The sequence below is a fragment of the Ceratina calcarata genome, unplaced genomic scaffold (genome assembly GCF_001652005.2).
Source record: "Ceratina calcarata isolate Rehan_Ccalc_2016 unplaced genomic scaffold, ASM165200v1 scaffold283.2, whole genome shotgun sequence".
In the NCBI taxonomy this organism is placed as follows: domain Eukaryota; kingdom Metazoa; phylum Arthropoda; class Insecta; order Hymenoptera; family Apidae; genus Ceratina; species Ceratina calcarata.
In genome coordinates, this window is record NW_017150618.1 from 102,795 (window position 1) to 128,110 (window position 25,316).

Sequence of the window (25,316 nt, forward strand, 5' to 3'; positions counted from 1 at the left end):
ATATTATTGTATCGATGGGAAAACCTGTTATTCGATATCGCGTTATTGCGCTGATCAAAAACCTCCTGGGAGTATATTCACATTTTATATTTTCTACAAATACAATTTTTCGATAAATGCGTAAAATCCACAGTTAAATTCTCTCTTTTTCCATTTGAGACCCACGTTCCAGCTAGTCCACAAAAAAATCTATCATAAAATGGCTCTAGCTTATAAAGATTAATCTCTAAGAATAAACTAACGGAAGACAGTAGTAATAGAGATAAATAGATAGATAGGCAGACGGAGTAGAAATAGAAAAAAAAAAGATAGACACTCTACCAGCACCGAACGTATCTCGTTCGGTTCTTATTTCGTACTTGGTCTCTTGATCGAGTATCATAAGATCGGTCTGGGGGTATCCGGGTTTCATCTTGACAAAGAAGTGGGAGATAAAACAGGGCTCGTGCGATCACGCGAAGGGAAAAGAAAAAAGTGAGGCAAAAGTCATTCCTCTCGTACAGTTTAAAGGAAAGAAAAAAAAAATAAAACATCCAGAAAGGGCTTGTTTAAAAAGTGAAGCAGATGAGAATTCGAAAAATCTTATCAGCAAATCCGTAGACGTGGTAGTTCCGATTCTTCCTTATCGAACAGCGGAGAGAATAACACGGGGATGCAGGGGAAAGATAAATAGAGAGAAATACAGGCGGAAACGGTTATCCGTTCTCCAAGTTGCGCAAACTTGAATCTCGGTTCCGGGTTCGCCGAGTTTCTAACGAAGAAACGGCAGGGGGGGGGAGAGAGAGAGAAAGAGAAGCGGGTGGTTCCATCGTTCTTTATCCTTCTCCTTTTCATTTCTCGGTTAAACCGCGAGGGTTCGAGGGAGAAGTGGGTATGCAATAGTTTCGCGCGTTCTTCAAAGCTCCCGAGGTCGTCTCGGTATCCGAGAAAGCGCACAGGGTGTCAATGCACAGGCATGCACAAGCGACAAGTCAACCCAATGGCAGAAGCTTGCGAGTCGAGTGAGAAATTGCTCCTGACGAATAACTTGTTATTTATAACTTCGTATGATTCCGTCATATTTATTCTTGTATTTCTGACTTCGTGACGAAGTCAGTTACTACTGGACAATTTTAAATGATATTTCTGACTTAAAACTTGGTTTCTATAATACCAGGAACAAGTTCTCGCTTCATTGACAATTATCTGAAGCGCATGCGAACGATGCGAGATACGTGGAATTAAGGAAAATGGCTGAGAACAGGCAAATCAGTGATAGTGTTCATAAATCCATAACACCGGTGATCGTGTCGGTGGGTGGATGGACGGTTACGTGAGAGAAAGACAGAAACAGAGAGACAGAAAGAGGAAGAGAGAAATCGTGTGTAAGAGCCTGAGGTCGCCGAACGAAGACAGACGCGATCTGCGATTCGTGTGACCGGGCAGAGTCGATGCAGTGATAAGAAAGGCGAGTGAAAAGAACAAGTGGACAGACACACAGAGACACGAGCGAAGAAGTGGACCGTGTCGAGCAAAATCCAATAAAAATGAAAAGATGGAAACAATCGAAAACGGTGCACAGTGTACGAATCCAAGTGTATACGTGTACAAGATGTGATAAAGAAAAAGAATACAGATAAAGAGTAAAACAAGAAAATTAGATATTTACCAGAATAATATGCTTGTCTCTTTTTTTTTTTTCTCTGTTTGTCTCGACTTACGTTTTTTTTACAGCGTGGTGACGTGTGAGAGGTCGCTGCATACTCTTGTGTGCTTGTTGCATCGTTTATGTGGATGGATGCTTCGCTAAACTAATCTAATCTCACTAAGTCGCTAATCCGCTACCAAATTCGCTCGCTCAATGAACAAACGTCGCGGCGACAGTGACACGTTTATGGCGCTTATGGGTGATCCGAACCGTGAGGAGAAGCGCGATGGACTATCGACGGTTGCACGCGTCCGGCTGGAACCGCCCTTTGTTTAAATAATTCTCTATCTCCTTCAATCGTCCGAACAAAATTAACACTGCCGAGAGATCGTAAAAATATCTGCCGACGATTGTTTTCAAATCTGTCAGTCACGCACCTATTAAACGCGTAGTAGTAAGAGCGGTTCCAGCTGAATCACGAAGAAAAGCTCCTACTGATAAACTACTAACAAGTTCTCTCATAATAATTAAAAACCCAGAGGTAGAAAACGGGACGAAATAAGCTTGAGTAACGGAAAAGAAGCGGAAGCGGCGCGAGACGAATTGCGAATTAAATCCTCGATCGAATTTCCTAATTTTCTCTCGGTTAACCCAGGAAAAGTCGATACCGAAATGTACGGATTTCCGGGGTTAACTTCCGCAAGTAATTTCGGCCACTCTATTACCCGAGCTCGACTTTCTCATTGTGCCACGCTAATTGCACACTACTGGCTAACGGACCGAGACGTGGTAGTGGTCGCCATTAAGACTTTTAACACTAGAACTATAAAGTCTCTGTATTACCTTCGAATAAAAAATAGACAAAATGCAGTGCTGGACAACTCCTTTACTGACGCATTTCCTCGTACAAAACGATGAATCAACTGATTCCATTAAAAATGAAATAAAATCGTGATTTGTTGAAATTCAATGAGCTTCATGAAATACAAAATGTAGTAAATGAATAATCAGTTCTCTGCATAATTGATTTATTTTAATATTCAATTTCTGATCGATGATAGTTCTAATGTTAACTAACTCGTGAATTTAATACCGCGGAAGCGATATCCTCGCAGGGTACGTGGGAGAAGCGTGGAAGAAACGAAAATCGAGAGAAACTGTTAAACAATCAACTATTAATTAAGACTAATGCCGATCCCTTTCGACGGTGGTGGTCACGCGAGAAGACGATTCTAAACTTTCTCTGTCTAACTCGGTACCGTCCGATTCTACTTCGGTCTGACCGATTTAACTGCGTACTACTGAGAACCGTACCGATCAGCGTTGATTATTCTACTTGACACTCGTCAATTGAAACGTGGAACGTGTTATGGATTTGTGAGCATCGTGTGTGATGAGCGTCGATTCAACGTTCCTCGCAGCTGTTCTACGAATTACTGTTGCATTGATAGGGGATTCCAGCGCAATTAAAAGTGTAATGTAATCGCTGTGGGTGTAGATCGTTTCATGAGTCGTTCAACATCCATGGTCGAGCGTACCGTTAAAACGTCCCACGGAATTATTTTCAAATACTTCCTTTCATTACGCGTACAAATTAATTTGTACTCTCCAGTTCCATGAATCCCGACGTTTATTCGGAGCCACGAATTCATTTATACACTCGATATTAAAATCTCGCGTATTTTCGAAATGAATGGACAAATCGAAGACTTATGAAATGATCGGACGTTCGAAGCTTTCACAAGCACTAAACTGCTTTTGAAAGTCTCGAGCGGAGGTGTATCTATGTGTCGCATACTGAAAGCGAATCAAAAAAAAAAAAGAAGGAACTTTATTTCGTGTCGATTAAAAATCAACTACTAAAATTGCCGACTATGTATTGATCGTTGACGTTACTCGGAGGGTCAGAGAAATCAATAATAAGAAATCGAAAGGGAATAACAACAGGTTGAAGCAGACGATCTGCTTCTGAATCCAATTGTTACGGCGGTGCTCTGTCAGAGTATCGGCCGTTCTGTGCTCGAGTGTACCTACTCGTGTTTGACTCGAGAATCAATTCACTCCGTGATAAAGTGTCTGAATCTTGAAAGCGAATGAGACCCATTGTCAGTTGGTGTTTTCGGTGTAAAACGGGACGAAAAGGGGAAAACTTGGTTACATGCATGCCGAGGATCGCCAGGATCGCGCTCTCTTCTTTTCTTTTATTTCTTCAATAACAATCTCAGAATTTAAATTTTCACGACAAATAAGACTATAAAATAAGAATATTCACAATTTCATGAGTATCTTTATTAATTAGGATTGAATCTTAACAAATCTAAGCAATAAATAATATTTAATCTAATTTCTTTCTTAAACCATGTGCCTACATTCTTCTGATGTATTACATAGTTTACTATTTACTGTTGTGAACTCTATCTTTAAATAAAAATACATATGTATGAAACTTTATAATTAATATCGGACTACGAATTTCTATAGAAAATTGCATACGCGAAATATTTCATTGTAAAGTTTATTTCAAACTAATTTGCAACGAGAGAACGATCCTGTGATATGATCCTTGACGATACTGTTCTGGGAATTGATGCGAAAAACGAATGCTTTCTGTCGTATCAAATGTACCGCAAAGAAAAGAGCAGTTCAAAGCTGATACCGGGGAGAATAATGTTCCGGAAACACACCGAGTACATTCAACTTTCTTTTTTTTTCATAAATAATACCTATCATCCTAATACTTGGGGAGATTGTTATAACGGTTTTCGTGTGCTCCAATTGCGATTAATCAAAGACAGTCCGGCAAGAACAGCTAGCAAGGGGTGTATGGTATGACAAGGAAACACTAGATTGAAAATTCTGGGACTGTACACGATTTCTCGTTGAATGAGATGGTATAATCTACTAGCGATTAGCCAGAGTCGTTGGTAGGCGACGAGAGATAGTCACTGTACGCATAGCCAGAAATTTTCCGAGTAGCAAGTCGGTAGAATCGTCGGTAGAAAGGCGATACTCTTCGCCTGGTACAAGAGAGAGAGAGGGGGGTCGGGGAGGGCCGCGGTAGAACGGGTCGAGAATAAGTAGCACAAAGTCTACAAAGAGGTGAAGAGAAACAGATTTCGCCAAAGAGACGTAGTATCAGCTCCATTGCGAATTCGGTGGACAATTACGAGCAAAGCCCTTCTACGTTTCTAAAGGGTGGACACGGCTCTCGTGATTGTTACAGAGGTACGTTTGTTCGGGTTGTCCTCTTCAAAGCGAGGTAATGGGACCAACAAGAGACGACGTTTGGGAATTGGAAAAAGGAGCAACTTTTTTCCCGGTAATGATTGTATCCACCCGTTACTTTAATGTCGCGTCTCATCAAAATTATTGATTCCATTAAAAAAAATCTGAATTTTTTTTAAACAGTTCATGATTTATCGTAGAATTTGTTCTATACGATTTATGCGTAATGATGTGTTTTCTCGAGAAAAGAAATTGATACGGTCGACTATAAAAGAAAAGTCGTATTAGTTTCGTAGCAATGAACGAACGAACCTCTGCAACAAGAGACGTTCACGATACCTAGATCGGTAATCGGGGCACAGATGTACGTAAATATAAGGTGAATCGTGACTTGAGAGAGCCATGGATTGAAAGGAGGTGTAAAGCAACGAGAGAGGGACGATACTCATCTACTCGAGCTATTGTCCAACGATCGATTTGCACGTGAGCAGGAGTACTATCTCTCTAATAATAGGCCGATATGCGCGCGCAAGTACCTTCCCTCGCGACTTCGTTACACAATCTTTTCTTTCCAAGAATTCTCGTTCATATTTATTTATACTTTATCGAAAGGAAGATCCCTTCGATGTATCGAATGGCACAAAAATTAAGAAACCCTTCAGACGATTTGATGTACTAAGTAAAAAGTAAAAAAACTGAGTCTAATTTACAACTGCATAGATTTTATGAAGTCTAATAAATCCAAGTCGTTTGATTCAATTTGAAATAATTATAGTAAATTTCTTGTTTCCTGTTAGAATACGTTCCCTTATTTGCAGTAATTTGTGGATTCATAACGCGACAAATCCGTTGGAAACGTGTTTCTTAACTTTCGTGAAGGTGTCAGCAAAGTTGAGAGAATAATTGATAGTCAGTCCTCGCGCAGGTTCCAGGAAATCCCATGGAACCTATCCCGAGCCAGTTAGCAGTTTAAAACTTGATCCCCCCGGCGAAGAGCGAAATGTAAATTCGGAATCGGCGCGAAATTATCCCCTTTCGCAATTCCGATCCGGTGGGATGGCGGCGCGAAAATCCAGTTACAGTAGAAACGGATAAATTCGGGTTCGAGCCATTAGTAGGACCGCGCCCGGGAGAGAATTAACTGTCCCGGTTCGAGACGATTAACGAGCTCGAAAGAGGCTCGCAACTACTATACTCGCCGCGCGTACGCGCGGAATCGCGCGCTGAGTCGAGAGGAATTCGATCATACGAGCGACTAATTCGATGCTATTCGTCCCAAGTAACGAGTCGTACTTATTACGTTATACGAGTTCCAAGTAACCAGTCGTTACGTCGAGATTCAAGAACCTGGTAGAGATCCCCGAGTGGATTATTATTTAACCCACTTAAATCGTTAATCGAACGTTACTAACGCTTGAGAATATTCTTGATCAAACTCGAGAATTCTCGATCAGCGGATTCCGAGCGTACACGGTCACGTGTATAATCGGAGAAAGAGAGAAAGAGAGTGAGAGAGATAGAGTGAGAAAAAGAGATATCTAGGGAAAAAGAGAAGGCACCGTCGTCGGTGCAACCAGGCCCCAGAAAAAAGACTCTCGATACCGAGTGGCAATGTAAAAATTAGGGGTTATCAGGGTGTACATTCTCGGGGATACCCTCTGGAGAGGGTAGTATAGTGAACTACGTACAAAAATAGGGGGGGAGGCTAGAAGAGAAGATTTCGGATCTTTCTTTGATTAGAAGCGAGTGTGGATTTGGTGGGTGGTGTCCTACCTTTCGGGTCATCGTCCTCGATCGTTGTGCTGCTGTCCGTCGATTCCTTCACCTGAGAGCCATCGCCCTTCTTCGTGATGATGCTCCGACCTGGAGCACGCAGAGCGTTTCAGTATAATCGGGGTGATCATTCACGTGGACGGTGTGCGGAAATACATATTATTGTGATTGATAGAGAATAAACAGTGAAAGAGAGATAGATAGATAGATAGACAGAGAGAGAGAGTGAGAGAGTCAACGAGAAATATAGACAAAGAGAAGTAACAGTTGGCATAGAACACAGGAGGCTATTGGAAAGAATCGTGTTCGTTTTTCGTTTCACAAGGATAGCGAATAAAGCGCACATCACGAGGTTTAGGATATTTTTCTGGGAGAAGAGACAGCGATCTGAGAAAATCTAGCGATCAAGAAAATCGCCTGTAGTAAGATGCTCCGCTTACATCATATCTTCCTATCGTATCACCGTTGGTTGCATCACGATTGCGTATCATCGTTGCGTATCATACACGTGTACTGATTCGATTGAGAAACTTTATGAAAGTGAATCGCGATTTGTTAGAATGCAGGAGTGCATTGACTCGATAAGCTCGATTAAATAAAAACGAAATAAGATCTTGCGTGCGATTTATTATATGATTTGATGTGCAACGATGTGACTGTCGTTCATTTGTAATGATACGCAATGACGATATATCATAGGAAATGCGATCATTTATAGGAGAGAGTGAGAGAGAGAGAGGGAGAGAGTTCCCTTTGATTCGGAACAATTAGTAAATGGAATAACCGAGTTGCTCAAGAGATTTCCAACGAGGAAAGGTGCGTCGTAGGTATTCTGATTTGAGAGAATTACGAAGGAGCCAGTGAAAAAATTTCAACGAGGAATTTATGAAGGAAACAACGTCGTCGTCGAGCGCGATCCAGCTCGGTCGCTTCTTTCCTTCCAGGACGTGAATTATTCTATCAAGAGCAGTTCCCGTGAAAATGGGGCTCAAAGGAAACGGTAAACGTCGTGGTGAGATTGGAACCGAGCCGGTGTGGAACAATGCCCACGAGCGTACCGGGAACCACCTATCCTCCTTTCTTTCTTCCTTACAAAGGGCTCTCGTTGATTATGGAACGTCGTCGGAGAATCAAATGTTATACCGTGAAACATAGTGCTCCTCTAAGTAAAAAACAGCAGCGAGAATTTTCCCGGAGGGGGAGGGATAAGAGAAAGTTAATGCGAACAAGACAATTTCGTGCGAACGTATCTCGATCGCTAGATGGAATCGCGGAAGGCGACAGGAACTCTAGGAACAAATATTCGCTCATCGATTGGAATCGACTTAACAATATTTCCAAAAATCTATTTCCCAGAATAAAAATTTATCGTTAGTTCGATCCCGTGATAAGAAGATATCGTCGTCCGTGTCAGCTGAGCAGTTGCATTTCTACGAAAAATCAAATAGAGGGGAGATAGAAGAGAAGCGACAGTTTTGGATCGTTGCTAGATCTTCGAGAAACCGATCGATCGGTCACTGTTTCCAGAGAAGAAGAAACGCGAGGAGGGTGGATGGGGGAGAAGAGGGAGAGCCGGGGAACGCAAGGTGGAAAAACACTGAGAAAAGTGCACGTGTTCCGCATGCGAGGCAATCGTGATCGAGCAACTCCACAAAATCCGAGCAACTCTGCCGATGCTCTCAAGACGACGAATCAGTGCCAGGAGAAAGGGGGAAAAGATTCTCTCGTTTTTACCTTCTGGCGGCCCCTCTCGAGAGCACGGCTTCGTTCCGTGGCAGCGAAGCGACGAAAAACGGTTTTGCAATAACCAAAACAGACAACGAAAAAGAGAAGAGAAAGTATATCATAATAGCTGCATGCTGCGTGCGATTGCGTGTCAACATCTTTTTCAAGGATGTTTTCTGTTGGTTACGATGCTGTGTTGCGGCAAATTAACATTTTAAAGGTCAGACCATTCGTTTGGTTCCCTTCCTTCATCTTTCTTTCTATTGTACAGTTGGACAACGTCGATCCTTTTTTACCTTAGTTGTAAAAAATAACGAAATCGATCGTTGATCAATTTAATATATAATTAAAAATAGACAGAACGTGGAAATTAACACTTAACTACTATAATTCTCACGTCACTTCTCTTATAATAATAAAAATAATAGATAATTAACAGAACAAGGTATTTAATATATTTAATATTCTTTAATTGGATTAATGTCGAAGCAATTGGATCTGATTTGAGTTTCAACGTGTATAGTAGTTAAGGTTCGATGGAGGAACTTGAGGCAGTTGTCTAAATCAAAAAATGGATAAACAAGATTCTGTTTTCGACGAGAAGGTAATTACACGGTGCCAATTAGACGGATATCGCGTGTGCCGGGGCACGAATTGTTTCTGCGAGGTTAAAATAATCTCGTGAGGGTGAAAGAGGAGAAGACAGGGAACGGGATGGAGGACTCTCGGTTACGACGCGACGCGACAGATAAATACTCCGGCGAAAACTCCTCCCCGGGGTGTAATATCCGTGTACTTTCGGGGCTGAATTCGTGCCGGAAGTGCGGCGCGTATTCTTTATCTTTTTCCGCCAGCCGGCTCCGTTTCCGTCGAGGCAACGCCATTTCTCTGCGCGTTAAATTCTCCTCTTCTTTCATTTTCCGACTCGATTTACTGCGGTTAAATTAGTTGCAGTCAACGGATGAAATTTACTCGCATGTACCTTTTCACATTTCTTCACTTTTCTTTATACACCAATGTTACTATTCCTTTCATGTCTATCTACTCAGTTAGCGTATGTGAAATCGTCTCTTTCAAAAAGATTGTAGAATTTTATTCTAACAATTTATTAGTTTGCACATTTCTAAGTAATTAAATAATTTTTTCGTTTCAGAGACAAAAATATATAATATCTTTTAAAATTTTTTAATTACACATCGAAAACTGATGATTTAATTAGAGTAACTGCAATTTATTGAACTTCTAAATGGGAATATAAAAAGAATTTGCAATCTCGATTAACTCGGAGGAAAAATCGAGCGGAAACGGGTTGCCTCGAACCTATTTTCGCGGCGATACTATTCCATTTGATAAGAAATTCGAACAACGGGAGTTAGGATAGCGGAGAACCAGGCGTGAAGCGAAATGAAAAAAGAAAAAGCGAGGCGTAAAGCGCAGCCATGCCAAATGCGAGGCGCGGGAACGATTGTTCGTCCGGAATATTCCTCCCTCGAGCTTCGTTCAAAATTGTTCCCTTTGAGAATTCGTTCGACAGACCATTCACACGATTCCGTTATATATCGTCCGAATTCTGATCGGTCGTTCACCGTTAAATATAAATTGTAATCAACAGCGACAGTAACAGTCTCTAAAATTAATGGGAATACGAACGAAAAGTACAAACTGGATATGGTATGCTCGAGATTTGAAATTGCTCGATCGTCGGAATTTCTGGACGAAACGTATCGTTGCAAATAAATTCCTACGGCGCTCGCGTGTAGATATGTATGTGTGGTGAAGTGATTTGCAAGCACGGCTTATCGTTATCAATTGGAAAAAAGAATTCTTCTCTCAATTGAAAGAGTGATATATAATTTCAGAGACGAAGGGTTAATGTCCTTGCACCTCCGACCCACTTCGCGTAGCTTGTCAAAAATAATCAGTCAATAGAGAAGTATAGACAGACAGAAATGGATTCAGATAGTAGGGAAAGAGAGAGAAAGAGAGAGTGAGAGAAAGAGAAGGAAAAAATACAGAGGAGGGAAAGCATAGACCGAGAGAGAACGATCGATCGTTGACTCCCGTCCGGAAAAACCGAATTTCGGTACAATATTCATGGAGATCCGTTGCCCCCATCCACCAGACAAAATTCATGAATTCTTTTTTGCCAAGACCCGACAATTTATCGTCGCTTGCCTCCGGTTTATATTTATCCATATACGTACACTTGGAGCCAGCAGAGGGTGTGTTAAATATAAATCTACCCTCGCATAAATTCCGACACCGTTTAGAAGCTCGTCGACGTCTACGGATTTATCGATTCGATGAATTTCCGAGAGGCCGGAGCTCTTGCGACTTCATTGAAAAACGAAACGAGTCTCTCTACCGTCTCAGGCTTTTCATTCTGTCAAATACGTTTCGCAAGTGAAACGTAAAGCACCTTTAAATTGAAAAGAAACGCGATAATTTTATACCTCCTGTGTATCGTTCGCGTTGCAAATATGCGCAAGATAAAAAAGAGACCCACTCGTTAATAAATAAGAATAATCTTTGATTGATTCACGATTTTTCCATAAAAAAGAAGTAAAAACGGTTTCGTGGCGTCTATTATTCCCGCAAGCAAGGCGATTATCGAACACCGATAAACGCGTTCAGCATTTTTCAATTCACTGCGACGAAACCTGCGAATAATAATTCCATCCGCGTTCTCATTGATTTTCGATCAGCCAAAGAAAGACGAAGAGCGGCACTAAATAAAGGAGAACGCATACGGAACGAGATCCTCGATCGATCGCTGACGTTTTCAGAGGGATTAGAAAGGAAAATAAGGTACGCAGTTTTCGTAAGCTTCTGAAGAAAGAGATAAAGTATTTGAGAAAAATAGGTTTCATGAGTCTGGTGACTGTTTCTCAACACCCATCGACTTCTCATCGATTTGCACGACTTCGTTTCCATTGTTTCGCGCATTGGCCATTGTCACGTTACGATTTTAATGATCGATGAAACTCGTGGCTTAGAGTTTTTAGCCAAACGAACGAATGAAGGAACGATCTGATAGCTGATAACAGAGAATTGAAATCACCGACAACATCGTTTCAGAAATCATAATCGGTGATTTCAATAGAAAACTCTGTAAGACAGGTCATGGTGAAAAAGTTTAAGAATTGTGATAATATTTATAACGTCACTCCGCCGTTTCATAATCTACTTCAGAGATATAATTGAACAACGTGTAATCAGAAGACTGGGGATCGTGTATGTTTTACATCACATAAAAACCCGCAAGTCTACAAGCCAAATGTAAGGTGACGTTCTCTCGACGTTATGAAAAGAATACTGAAAAACGTCAGGCAAGATTGGACCAAGTTAATTAAATTGGAACCGATAAAAACTCCGAAGACGATACCTCGAAATTAACTACGCGTTCGGAAAAAGACAGGAACGGCTGGTAATTGAAACAAATTGCGAACGACGCGCCGGGAACTCGACGGTGGCACTTGCATTTCTGCACCGACTTCCGCTCGGAAATTGTTACATGCTAATGAAACTATTTGATCGCACGCGCGATAACTCGCACGCGAGCCTCGAAAAACTTGCTCCGGTTTCTTACTCAAAGTATTCGATACCAAACAACAATTTCAAGAGGATCGTTCGTACTCCTGGCGAAAAGTTTTTCTTTTATCAACGCGGCAATGTAACATTTAATTTAAGTAATGAAAACAAGGAGACTCGTCTGCCTGTAATTTCATTTCACGTATTAGGTTCGTCCCGAAACTTCTCGCCAGGGCGTTACGTTGGAACGTCACCTTTCGTGTATCGTCCTATACGGGTTGCACAGTAATCCCGGAGAAAATCCTAATGGGAACGCCTTTTCATTTCCCGAGAAATTTTGCTGAAACTCGCGATTACGTATCGTCGACACGTAGACACCGTTATAATTTCCCACGTGGAAACCCCAGCGATTGTCCCCTGTCGTGTCCTGTCCTACCTTTGATTTCTACGTGCTTCGAGCATGAAGTGTTTCCGACGATGTGTCTTTCGCACGTTATCGTAGAGACGCAACAGTTAAGAAAAAAAAAATAAAGAGAGATCAAAGAAAAAAAAAACAATTGCGAACAGAAAGGAACGAACAAAATTACACACAGGCTCTATGGTATTAGAAAACAGTGATGAGTCGTTCCGGGGGTAGAGAAAAATGGTATGTATCACTTTCTGGGTATTCCACTCTACGGATGCAAGATGCTCATCCACTAAAGTTCTGCTAAGTTCTCAGGAAGTGTCTATCCTAAGGGAAAATCTGACATCATGTAAGTGTGATTAGATTATGCATTCGAGAACTTCGAATACTTCGTCCGATGCATGGGAGGACGTGGTCTCGGTTAGTGTGTCGAGCATTTAGGTTGAAAAACGAGTATGCTAACGGGAGATCGGTGTACAATACGTTACACGTATGCATACAGACATGAACTCGTGTGGTGTTCATACTTTTGATTTTGGAACGGCGTTCGCGACTGCTCGTTATTATTATAGAAAAGATAATTAAATAATAATTACGGTTTACGTAGAAATTCCTTAAACCCGACGTGCATTCTTGGTACTCTTTATACATATGACAGTCTTTATGTTTGTTTCAATTTTTGTATATTAGGTAAAATTCTAAGTCTGTTAATTGGCTGTAGTTTGGTTCATTACGTTTCGTTCCAAAATGTGGAGCATGAAAATGCGAGGAGGAAGAGTGAGCCACGTTTGCGTTTCGCTCGAGTCTTTTTTAAACAGAATGGAGGCGCTACATAGTGTCAAGAACTAAACGCACAATTATCATTCATATGCGCTATTCGTCAGTGGACCTAAACAGTTGCGGCTAATACCGTGTCTAAACTACCAATATAATTTTCTCCTCGTTTTAAAAACTCAATGAAGATCACGGAGCAGCGCCAATTTGAAACTTAAGAAATTTTCTGGGACAAAGAACGATGAAAATGAATGACGCAGACTATTCAGAGAAAGATCCATAGAAACACGGACCGGTTGATGCTTGCAATTTCGTTTGGGTTCAATGATCGTCGATCGAGCTCGATGATTAATTCTCACTAAAAAGGGAGACTTCAATGATTGCCACTTGGGCAATGATGAGGAGAAAACTGCTTGAGTCCACTGCGACGACAATTTGCGTTACCCAGACTCTCAATTGGTATCTCTCGTGTGCGAATCAAAAAAATTTCTATGTCTTTACATTAAATGACAGTTCTTATTAATCCATTCTTTTCTTCAACAAATACAATTTTTCTATAAATGAAAATCCGCAGTCAACCCTTAATTTTATTATTTTATTAAAGAAGTCGAGTCGTGGGTAACGCAACAGTCCTTGCAGGATATGAGGTGCGAGCCAAGTGCATCGACTATGAGGTATAGCACGAAATTGTGAACGAGTATAGTATACTATACATATAATCACGAATTGGTTTATCGGTGTTCAGAACGAGCGAGGGTGAAATTTTTTTAGAGAAATAAATCCCCGGGGGAACGATGAGACTGTGAGACCGGGTCGGCGTCTCGAGGAGAGTTTCGAGGTCTAGTCGTGTTGCCAACGATAGTGAATCGGCGAAACGTTGTAAATTTCACCTCGCTGCTCCGATCGCGTTTAGAGAAGGCAAGGGGAGGGCTCTAATCCGTTCGGTGCACGAGCAGGAATGATCTTTGATGCTTCATTCCGCGACCCCGAGAAAATTCCTTTTTAGGAAAATACTAAACATTTTATCACGATTTATTTATTTTCTTTTTAAATATAAATTCTCAGGAACTTTAAACTTGTACTAAAACTGTTCTCTGTCCCACTTTTATTGTCTCGTGCAGCCACCTAAAACAAGTAATTCCGCCTGCTGGCTCTGTACGCAGAGTGGCGTCTTAATAAATGCGTGCGGGGTCACGTCGTGAAGCACCACTCGAAAAAACGAAAGGGCAAATGAACCGAACCTTTATATATGTAGATATATATATAGGTATATATGTACACACGCACATGACAAGGGGGAGAGAGAGAGAGAGAGAGTTTAAGTGCAAGAAAACGGGGAACGTAGAACAAGGTTTATGGATGAACAGAGAGACGGCGACAGAAGAGGAGAGAATAAGAAGAGACACATATAGAACGGAGTGTCGGAGACAGGGAAACAGAGACAGAAACAGAAAGACAGAGGGGTTGGGTGGGCGTAAAATTTAATAGGACATATAAAAGTACTGTCTGTCATGGTCCATGAAGCGCTGAAGAGGGCCGGAGGTACTTACCCTGTGCATCATACTTACTGGAAAAGTTCCTCGTCGCCAGTATGGTGGTCAGAATAGCGCCCTGTGAACAAAAAACCAACCGGCGATTATTCCCCTCTCGTTAATCGAGACTGCTAAACCGAGAGTAAGAAAGTCGTTTTAACAGCTGGCCAGAAGTTAATCGCTCGGGATAAGCTCGAGCAGAATCCCGGCCGGGGACAGAGTTAACACGTTTGAGATCGTCGACGCAACTGTTGTGTCATTGGGAAAGATCCGCCGGTTTCGAACGCATTAATTAAAAAAATCATTTGCGAATAATCAAATGGTTAAAATTAATAGAAGATACGTGAGAGAAAATTTTGAACATGTTTAAACCAACAGAGAGACTGAAGAACCGAGCATGCAAATTCTCCGAGGACAAACGATATTAAATGCGAACGAGGCATCGTTTAATGCACCTTCTTTGTACACTGCAGATGACATTTCCGGCTGGCAATATTGCGCGTTATTATAACCGGTGAACATCAGACTCGAACGACGCACTGAAACGACCTAGCCGCTCGTGTAATTTCTTACATGGAACTGCAATCGTTATCGGTACGCTTGCCAGAGAGCTACGGGAGTCGATGGATTAACGGCCCAGCCGTTACCTGGTTCGGTGTCTTTTATCTAAATTAAAACAGCGACCTGTTACTCGACGTACGCGATATCTTACGGAATCCCGTCCTTGGGCGTTTTAAAATGCGAAACGGAACAATATCTTTTATTCATCGGCCACTCGCTGATGGAAATTGTCATTTCTTTTCGACATCTCGTTAGATCACCCGAGCTCTCGATAATACCATCAATTCAAGAGTAACGCGTAATTATTGGAAAAGTTTCCATACAACTGCTTGCAAATGAAACACGACGAACCCTGAATACTTCTAAGAAAATTAGGTCCTCTCGAATTGTATGATTTCGAATGTGCATCTCAGTTCATCAATCTTAGGGCACGTATAGATTTTATCTTTTATATTCCACACGTTCTTTCTGTAAGCATGATTTATCGTATGTCTACAAACCGTATGATTTATTTAATGATTTAATTAAGATAATCTCTCATGTTTACCAAGTCGTAACATTTGTCAGACTTTTAATAGACAACAAGTGCCTGGAAGTGTCTTGGGAATTATGAACAGAAGTGTATATTTATTCGAACGTGATATCTCGCGTCGTGAAATCTGATATACATTTACTACCTGAATCGCGTGGACAATTAAATAACGAAATTACAGTGGCGCACACGCGAGGGTTCCCCGGGAATCGGAAGCAACACGGGGACAGAGCGAGAGGGCCGCGACAAATACGAGAGGCGTGCGAAGGCAAACAGAGCTAATAAGAGCGACGTCGATACAACGTTTGTCGTATCGCGTTCGAGCATCCAGAAAATATTTACGACAAATATTTGCCGACAGAACAATCGATTTCGATTAGAGGCCGGCTTCTATTTTCGTCCGGCGCGCCGTAACACAGCGCGTCGCGTATTTAAATTTCGATTATTAAACTTCGCAGCAGTCTCGTAACAGAGACGCCGAACCACCCTCTCACCTCCCGCCAACTTCTATTACATATTCATGCACTGCGCACGCTGCGCTTCTTGTCCTGTTCGCAAGACACGTGTAGATAAACGAGAATCACTTCCTTCGCTAAGGTTGAACAGATTTCGTCGATCCACTTGAGACAACGTTTATGAGACCAGGTCATTTCGATTTAGATCACGTCTCGAAATTTTCTTGCCTGCCATTTTAAACTTTTCTCTTGGATATCATTTCTTATTTAATGAATAACTCGTGTACTTCGGCATTGAATTATTAAGTTGATGAAAAAGTTTACTGTATCTCGACGCGAGATTAATATTAATATTTATGAAGTTCAGATATTAAGATATAAAGACATGTTCAAAAAACTGTCTCCAATTATTGAATAGCGATGAATGACGCAACAGTTGCGTCTCGATAACATAAAAGTGACTCGGAAAAGAGTACATAATTTTTTAGCTCAGCTGCGACTCGATAATGAATAACATCCAAAAAAAATTGATGTCATTTGGGGTGATTAACATAATAAATCCGCGCGTAGCGTGCAAAAAGAGTTCGTTAATATTCATCGAAACTGCGATCTCCATAAAGAAACGGGCAACCCCGTTTTGCCCGAAAGCCATTAAAAGCTTCGACTAAATAAAAAATTCTACAAAAAGGCGAAAGAGTAACGCTCCGCCCTTTAATTGTTGCATTGTGCATTTTGATGTGTTTCTAGGAAAATTGTAAAAGATAGAATATCCAGGAACATGTCAGAAAATTAAAACTGTTCGCTACTTCATCTTTTTTTAATCATTCCATGAAAGCGTTTAATTAGAGAAAAGAGAAGATACACGAAAAAGATAAATCAGAAGTAAAGATAACTCATGTAGGTTTGACGTAGATAAACGAAACAAGAAAACATATTCCTTATAAAGGATGAAACATTTTTCTAATTAAATTTCATTACTTGATATGAAAAACGTTTTATTTCGTATAAAAATCCACAGTCTATTAATTACAGTAACAAGTTCTCATCAGGAGAATTAAATTCGATTTATCGACACGCGATTACCGTGGGAAAAGGTTGAAACAGTTTCCCTTCCTTGGTTTTTGAAACGATTCGAGAGAAAGAGAGAAAAATAATAGAAGGAAATGGCAAAAAGTGTCGATCGAAGGTAACCGGAATTGAGTGTTTCCTTTGAGTTTCCGACAAAGCGGACGCAACCAGAATGGGATTATCGTGTTCGAGTTTCGAGTTTTCGACGATTGAACAAACTCTCGAAAAAAGAAGGGCGTCGTATTAATAACCGTGATCGAGCTTCAAACTTTTTCCATTTTCCCACTTTTTTTCATTTCGTATCATAAAACTTAACCGATGTCGTAAAATGTATAATCGACTAAAATGTATATCAAATTGCTATTTCAGATTTTTGCTAATATATGCAAAATTAAAAAATACCCATTAAATGAAATTATTACATAAATTTAATTTTTGATTAACAGAGACGTGGCAAATACCTCAGGAACAGTGGATTCCTGTTGCTTGCACGACATGAATTTGTTTCTGAACGCCTTCATCTTCGACATTCTATTCATTTTAATTCCAGGACTTTCAGTAAAGATGATGTTTGTGCTTATTAACCCAATTAACCGGAAGAGGAACTTATGTAAAAAATTTATTCGTTCCAACAGGGATCACGAAATTCGCGTGGCATTAATTAACAGCTGCTACCACTGGTTTACACGTCACAGTTTAATCAACAAACGAGCCTGCGCTCTTCACGGACGGGAACGAATTTCACCGGGTGTTCGTCGATTAATATTCGGCGTGCATCGAGCTCGCGTACACTCGCCATACCTGCCCATTCAACGAATAACCGTATCGTTTTCATTCGACGCGATCGCCGCTGCAGTTTCGCGTTCACAGAAACAGGCCACTTGAACGGCAACGCGCGATTCCAACGCCAATTCGAGCGACACTGTCTCGCGTAACGACAATGTGCGATCGTAACAGCTGGACAGAAATGACCGACTAGAGATTGGTAGGGGAACCGGAAGTCCACGAATTTCCAATCAAACCAGATCTACGCGGAGAAGACTTTTTGCAAATGCGAAACCGGCATTTCTTTACCTCGAAAGATCGCGTCTCTTACTTGTATCGATTTCGAATTGAAGCAGTGTTGTAATTGAAATACAATCGGCAAAGTTACGTAATTACTAGACTCCAGATTTTTATGCAAAGTGAAACGTTTATATTGTAAACGTATATATGTTATCAGTCTTAGAAGAAATTCTTTTCTAGCATTTAACCATTGCGATATGCATTTAATTTTTGCACGTTTTCTGATACACGATTACTCGTTCCTTATCATAAAAGAGAATTTCACGTGGAGGCTTATATATATATATACCAACTCAACTCAAACAAAAATACGTTAGAACAGACAATACATAAACATACATTTCTTCCAGAAGAAACTACAATATGTATATTTACATACCCGCACACGTTCAATGTATCTAATAATTAAATTGAAAAAATTGTTTATCCAAGACATTTAAGCGGCCTCCTGTAAATTACTCAGTCGTATCAAACACTCCGAAAATCATGCGATCTAACAATTAGTATCTAAAAATTATTCCGTAGCACCTACAGCGACTATCGATTAACGAAAAGAGGTCGAATGAAGAAGTGAACTCAATTTCGAGTTTCCTATGACCAGTCTCGCGACGAGGATTCGTATGAACGTCGGGTGGCGCGAGGAGACCAATGATTAAACGCTAAACACCGGTTTACCCTGACACAAGGTCGGCTGACTATAGATCATTTAACGGACTGGCGCACCTTAACACCCGACGTCGAATCGAAACTTGCGTGTAACTAGTTAGCCGGAGTTCCGGTACGACACGTTCACCAGCGAATTTCCGTTGTTAATCGAGAAACTCGCGACCTCCTGCGACCGGCCTCTAATTACTAGTCGCATACGCGAATCCTGTCCGTCCTTACTACGATTTAACGATTTATTGTTATTTGAACGAACTTCACCGAATTAAATTCTCTATTGCAATTTTGACAGATTAGCTCGATCAGAATGTGCTACTATTATTTGCACAGCCTCAAAGCTGGCTTTAGACGTTTAATTAAGCTTGAAACATGTTAATTTCAGCTTCATTAAATAAATTATATTACAAGCTTATGTACACTGTGTGAATCTCCTTCAATCATTCATCCATGTTTTATTTCTAGTATTTCATATTTCGAGCGAAACAATCTTTCGTGATTAATAAGAGAATCACGTAATTACGAGTGTACAAATGCTAAAAAGATTTACCAGAAAATCTGGATGCACTACAAGTATCTGTTAAACCTCTCAGGCTTGCCTGTATAGACACACTTGTATAGATTCGAGTGTCTGTAGTCGGTTTCAATCGAAAAGAGGACAATGATTAAAGAGTACTCACTTTTAATTTGCGCCTTGCGTTGAATTTCTTCAAACAATCCACAGTCTCTTGCCTGTGGACGACGGACGCGACGCGTTCACGTTGCTGTAACACAAAAACGAGAGGGACGATTGATATTGTGTCGTTTCCAGCGTTACCGGATGATGGATCGACCAGCGGTCGGACAGATTTTACTTACGCAAATCCAGGGATGTTTCAGTGCGTCGCTGGCGGTGATCCTTTTGCTCGGATTCACCGTCAGCATCTGATTGATTAGGTTTTTCGCTTCCGGCGTTACGGTGTCCCATTCTGGGCTCGGGTACTGCGAAACAAACGTGCCACGGATATCTTTAACTGGTGCAATCGATATGTCAGATGATTACGTCGCTTCCGAACGACGTTTAGTAATGATTATTTATTAGACTCTAGATTTTACGCATTTACAAAAAATATATACGCTAAGTCAATAAGAATAGCTGCTTAAATTGATTATTCTATCAAACTAAATTCTACTATTTCGGATTACAGTTTTTATTGATTCTCCCTAAATCTAAAGTCACGATGTTTAATGCTTCTATCTAAACTTGAATTTTTTCGATTGACGTAAAAGCTTGATTTGACGTAAAAATCCACAGTTTGGTAAAAATGCTTACGTCGTAGGATCCAGCCTTGATCTGCGCGTACAGCTTGTGCTGATCCTCGTCCCAGAACGGCGGATAACCGACCAGGAGGATGTAAAGTATGACACCGCATGCCCAAATGTCGACCGGCTTGCCGTATGGTTCTTTTCTGAGGACCTCCGGGCTGAGATAACCGGGCGTCCCGGCAAAACCTTTTCACGGGTCATTTCGCGTTACTCCTCGACAAAAATCTCATCCGCGTTTCGGAGCATTTAACATCCATACACCCCTCGCCCTCCACCTACTTCTTCGCAAATTTATTCCGGTGCTTTCAAATCCGTGCGTTTAAGAACTTCGAGATTAGGTTACTTTCAGGAACTCTCGACGATGTTAAACGCTCCCTCGACGGTGGAGAAAAATTGAGGAACGGGAAACTCGCGGCGGGAAATTAGTTGCAATTCCGTGGGGATGAAAATCGATGCTGATCTCTTGGGTCATTTCCAAGTGTTAAAAAAAAACTGATAAATATTCGGAATTAATGACCATCTACCTCGGTTGAAAGACTAAATTCAGATTCTGATTAGTTTGAAATTACATTTTTATAACGTTTCATTCCGTTTTATGTTTTGACGTTACGTCCCAAGGCCTGTGGACGGGGGTGTACCGCGGAAACTCTCCGCAATCAAAAGTTTCGAATTTCGCGCTTTCGACAAGGGAGAAACCACGACCTCGGCCGATGTCAGGGAGCGTCGAGCGAATTTCGAGCTATCGGCTTTTCGAGAACGGAAACGAACGTCAGCGCGTTTGAAACCGGTCGAACGGCCGCTCGTTCCGATAAACGGCCGGTGGATGGATGGAAAGTGGCGAACGTTGTTCCGGAGATTCCGACCATCAAACTAGCTCCTATCTATCGATACCGTTTTTATCGAAGCGTATCTGTTCGCCGCATTGTTCCATCGATATAATTTACAGATTCATTTGTCGCGGGACAAAGACGTAATAAATTCCTCTGCGTTGCCACAATAAATGCAGATCTATATACCTATGCTATGTTTCAGGACAGAGTAAAACTCGAGACAATGTCCCAGCTTTCAATAATTTTTTATTCATTCCACAGATTTCCAGAATTCCCAGAATTAATCCTCTTTCGATTACTATAAATCTAAGTTAATTAAATAATATCTTGATCTAACTAGGATGCGAATTGTTTAATTGTAATGTATTATAAAATTGCCGACAATTTCCGTTTTACCAAATATTTTTACGTTTCGCTAATAAGATTATTAATCTCGTAAATTTTAAATAATTCAAAATATGAATATGAAAAATAATACAAGCTGTGTACGTGATATACAAAAATACAGAATGCCAAAAAGAAGATAAAACTTTTGTACGTTCCACAAAAATCTGCTATCCTACGTTTCAAAGTTAATTGTTGCATATTACACCGGGTCAGAGTATGCTTCATCCACCGGCCGGAAAAAAATGTGGGTGCTCGAAATTTCCGCGAGCATGCGTGCAACGATTTTTACCACCAGGCGATGGAAACCGCAATCCGGTTCAATTGTTAGCGAGTGGAAGAAAAACAACATTCAATCTCCGGAACAATATGGTCGGAGTCTCGGAGGACGAGGTAGCTCGGTGGAGTCTGTCGGATTCGAGAACTGGAGTGGTTCTTTGACCGCAAACACAATACGAAAATCTCCGAGAATCTATTTTGCCTGTGAAAACGCGGAAACTTTTCCAATAGCACGGCGTACTTCCGTTCGCGGAGTTTCCCCAGTCGAAAAACAAACGCGAACCAGGCCGTGACACGGGCTGAGCGTATATACATGCGCGCGTAAACCTGTGTACGTACGGAGGAAGACGGAAACCGCAGGGTGAGAAACGAATGGAAATGTCAACGAGCTGAAACGGCTACGCGGAAATCCAACCGGATGTGAATAACTCGACCTCGCCGTTTGCGAATGTATGATTTTTATAACTCTTGCGAGGTATTAGCGGATAAAACCGAGACTCGTATATCTAACTCGTAGTCACTGTTGCATATCATCATTCTGTACCATCGTTGCGTGCCATATGCATATCACGAGTCTTAAGATGTACCATAAAATATACAGATCGAGTCCATAAGAATTACTGACTCCATTTCCATTTACTGATTGCAGTACAAAACCCTTTATAAAAATCTATTATATATGTACATGACTCATGTGCGATATTCGTCCATTCATATAAATTCAGATTCTGATTAGTTTGAAATTACATTTTTATAACGTTTCATTCCGTTTTATGTTTTGACGTTACGTCCCAAGGCCTGTGGACGGGGGTGTACCGCGGAAACTCTCCGCAATCAAAAGTTTCGAATTTCGCGCTTTCGACAAGGGAGAAACCACGACCTCGGCCGATGTCAGGGAGCGTCGAGCGAATTTCGAGCTATCGGCTTTTCGAGAACGGAAACGAACGTCAGCGCGTTTGAAACCGGTCGAACGGCCGCTCGTTCCGATAAACGGCCGGTGGATGGATGGAAAGTGGCGAACGTTGTTCCGGAGATTCCGACCATCAAACTAGCTCCTATCTATCGATACCGTTTTTATCGAAGCGTATCTGTTCGCCGCATTGTTCCATCGATATAATTTACAGATTCATTTGTCGCGGGACAAAGACGTAATAAATTCCTCTGCGTTGCCACAATAAATGCAGATCTATATACCTATGCTATGTTTCAGGACAGAGTAAAACTCGAGACAATGTCCCAGCTTTCAATAATTTTTTATTCATTCCACAGATTTCCAGAATTCCCAGAATTAATCCTCTTTCGATTACTATAAATCTAAGTTAATTAAATAATATCTTGATCTAATTAGGATGCGAATTGTTTAATTGTAATGTATTATAAAATTGCCGACAATTTCCGTTTTACCAAATATTTTTACGTTTCGCTAATAAGATTATTAATCTCGTAAATTTTAAATAATTCAAAATATGAATATGAAAAATAATACAAGCTGTGTACGTGATATACAAAAATACAGAATGCCAAAAAGAAGATAAAACTTTTGTACGTTCCACAAAAATCTGCTATCCTACGTTTCAAAGTTAATTGTTGCATATTACACCGGGTCAGAGTATGCTTCATCCACCGGCCGGAAAAAAATGTGGGTGCTCGAAATTTCCGCGAGCATGCGTGCAACGATTTTTACCACCAGGCGATGGAAACCGCAATCCGGTTCAATTGTTAGCGAGTGGAAGAAAAACAACATTCAATCTCCGGAACAATATGGTCGGAGTCTCGGAGGACGAGGTAGCTCGGTGGAGTCTGTCGGATTCGAGAACTGGAGTGGTTCTTTGACCGCAAACACAATACGAAAATCTCCGAGAATCTATTTTGCCTGTGAAAACGCGGAAACTTTTCCAATAGCACGGCGTACTTCCGTTCGCGGAGTTTCCCCAGTCGAAAAACAAACGCGAACCAGGCCGTGACACGGGCTGAGCGTATATACATGCGCGCGTAAACCTGTGTACGTACGGAGGAAGACGGAAACCGCAGGGTGAGAAACGAATGGAAATGTCAACGAGCTGAAACGGCTACGCGGAAATCCAACCGGATGTGAATAACTCGACCTCGCCGTTTGCGAATGTATGATTTTTATAACTCTTGCGAGGTATTAGCGGATAAAACCGAGACTCGTATATCTAACTCGTAGTCACTGTTGCATATCATCATTCTGTACCATCGTTGCGTGCCATATGCATATCACGAGTCTTAAGATGTACCATAAAATATACAGATCGAGTCCATAAGAATTACTGACTCCATTTCCATTTACTGATTGCAGTACAAAACCCTTTATAAAAATCTATTATATATGTACATGACTCATGTGCGATATTCGTCCATTCATAATGCTTCGCAACGGTGATAAGACACAAGAATATATAATGAATAAATAATTGAAATGAAGGAAAACAGGGCTTACCGAACCATGCCTGAGCATCGCCCTGCACCTCGATCGCCAATCCGAAGTCCGCTAATTTCACAGCCGCACCCTTTATCTTACTTGCCAGGAGTAAATTTTCGGGCTGCAACAGGAAGCAGACTCGTCGACTATTCCTATTTGACACTCTTAGCGCAAAGAGCTGTCACCGTTCTCCTGCATTTTTACACGCGGCCATGCTGTAGGTTGATCCACCAACAGGAGATAATACGTACAACCATGCTTTTCACAGACGCTCCTACTACCCTTTTTAACCAAGTTAATAGTACTTTCTCGCGAACTTCCAACGATAATAATTTCATTGTACAGGATAGAAATCTATATTGTACTGATCTTATATCTCAGCACACTTTATCTTCATCTGTGCAATAATTCGTTTGTACTCTTTTCAACAAACCCACGTTTCATTCTTTTTACGTTGAAATTTTTCTGTTCAATTTAATTGACTTTGCGAAGACAGTAATTCGATTATAAAATGCAGGGATTTCAAAATCGAAGTTTGAAAAAGGATCGCGTTTATTCGTGCACGCGTATCGCCGACCTTCCTAGACTCTTTTTTATTTTCAACTAACCCGAGTACGTTTCGAGTATCATGCACCAAAATATGATACGTTTAACCGAGGGTTACAGGAATCTGAGCTAGATTCCATTGTACCGGATGCTCTCAGAGCATGGCGGTCTAGCTGGCTCGTTTGAACGATCGTTTATTTACGTACTTTCAGGTCCCTGTGCACAATTCCATTGTGATGGCAGTGGTTTACGCTTTCCAGAATTTGTTGAATACAGTGCGACGCGTCCGCCTCGCTGTAGAATTCTCGCGCGACGATATCTTCGAACAGTTCGCCGCCGGTTACTCTGTAAATTATCACGCGAAACTCTTTCTCGTGAGAGTCCAACAAAATCGTAACCCGCTCATAACTGTACGCATCGAATCAGCATCCATTAAAGCTTACGGATTTATTTTCTACGTACATATAACTCATTGGATTCTGGACCAACGTACAGTGGATGTATAATGAAAATATTCGAACCACGTGAAGTATTCGAGGAAGTATTTGTATACGACCTTTTTTACACATAATAGAAGTACCTACAACTTTTATTT

At 41.1% G+C, this 25,316-nt stretch overlaps 1 protein-coding gene across 31 annotated transcripts in view; it reads right to left on the reverse strand.

The window, feature by feature from the left end:
- CaMKII (Calcium/calmodulin-dependent protein kinase II) overlaps positions 1-25,316 on the reverse strand; it is a 100,457-nt gene that overhangs the window by 24,918 nt on the left and 50,223 nt on the right. For 16 of the 31 annotated variants that reach the window (XM_018022248.2, XM_018022246.2, XM_026812442.1 and 13 more), the window contains exons 5-11: positions 24,928-25,066; positions 24,194-24,296; positions 20,247-20,425; positions 19,793-19,915; positions 19,615-19,698; positions 14,612-14,672; positions 6,626-6,715 (exon numbers count right to left, since the gene is read on the reverse strand). In XM_018022248.2, coding sequence (XP_017877737.1) covers positions 6,626-6,715; positions 14,612-14,672; positions 19,615-19,698; positions 19,793-19,915; positions 20,247-20,425; positions 24,194-24,296; positions 24,928-25,066 — 779 coding nt within the window. The remainder of the gene's footprint in view (positions 1-6,625; positions 6,716-14,611; positions 14,673-19,614; positions 19,699-19,792; positions 19,916-20,246; positions 20,426-24,193; positions 24,297-24,927; positions 25,067-25,316) is intronic. The other 15 variants (XM_018022249.2, XM_026812450.1, XM_018022237.2 and 12 more) reach the window with 3 other exon arrangements.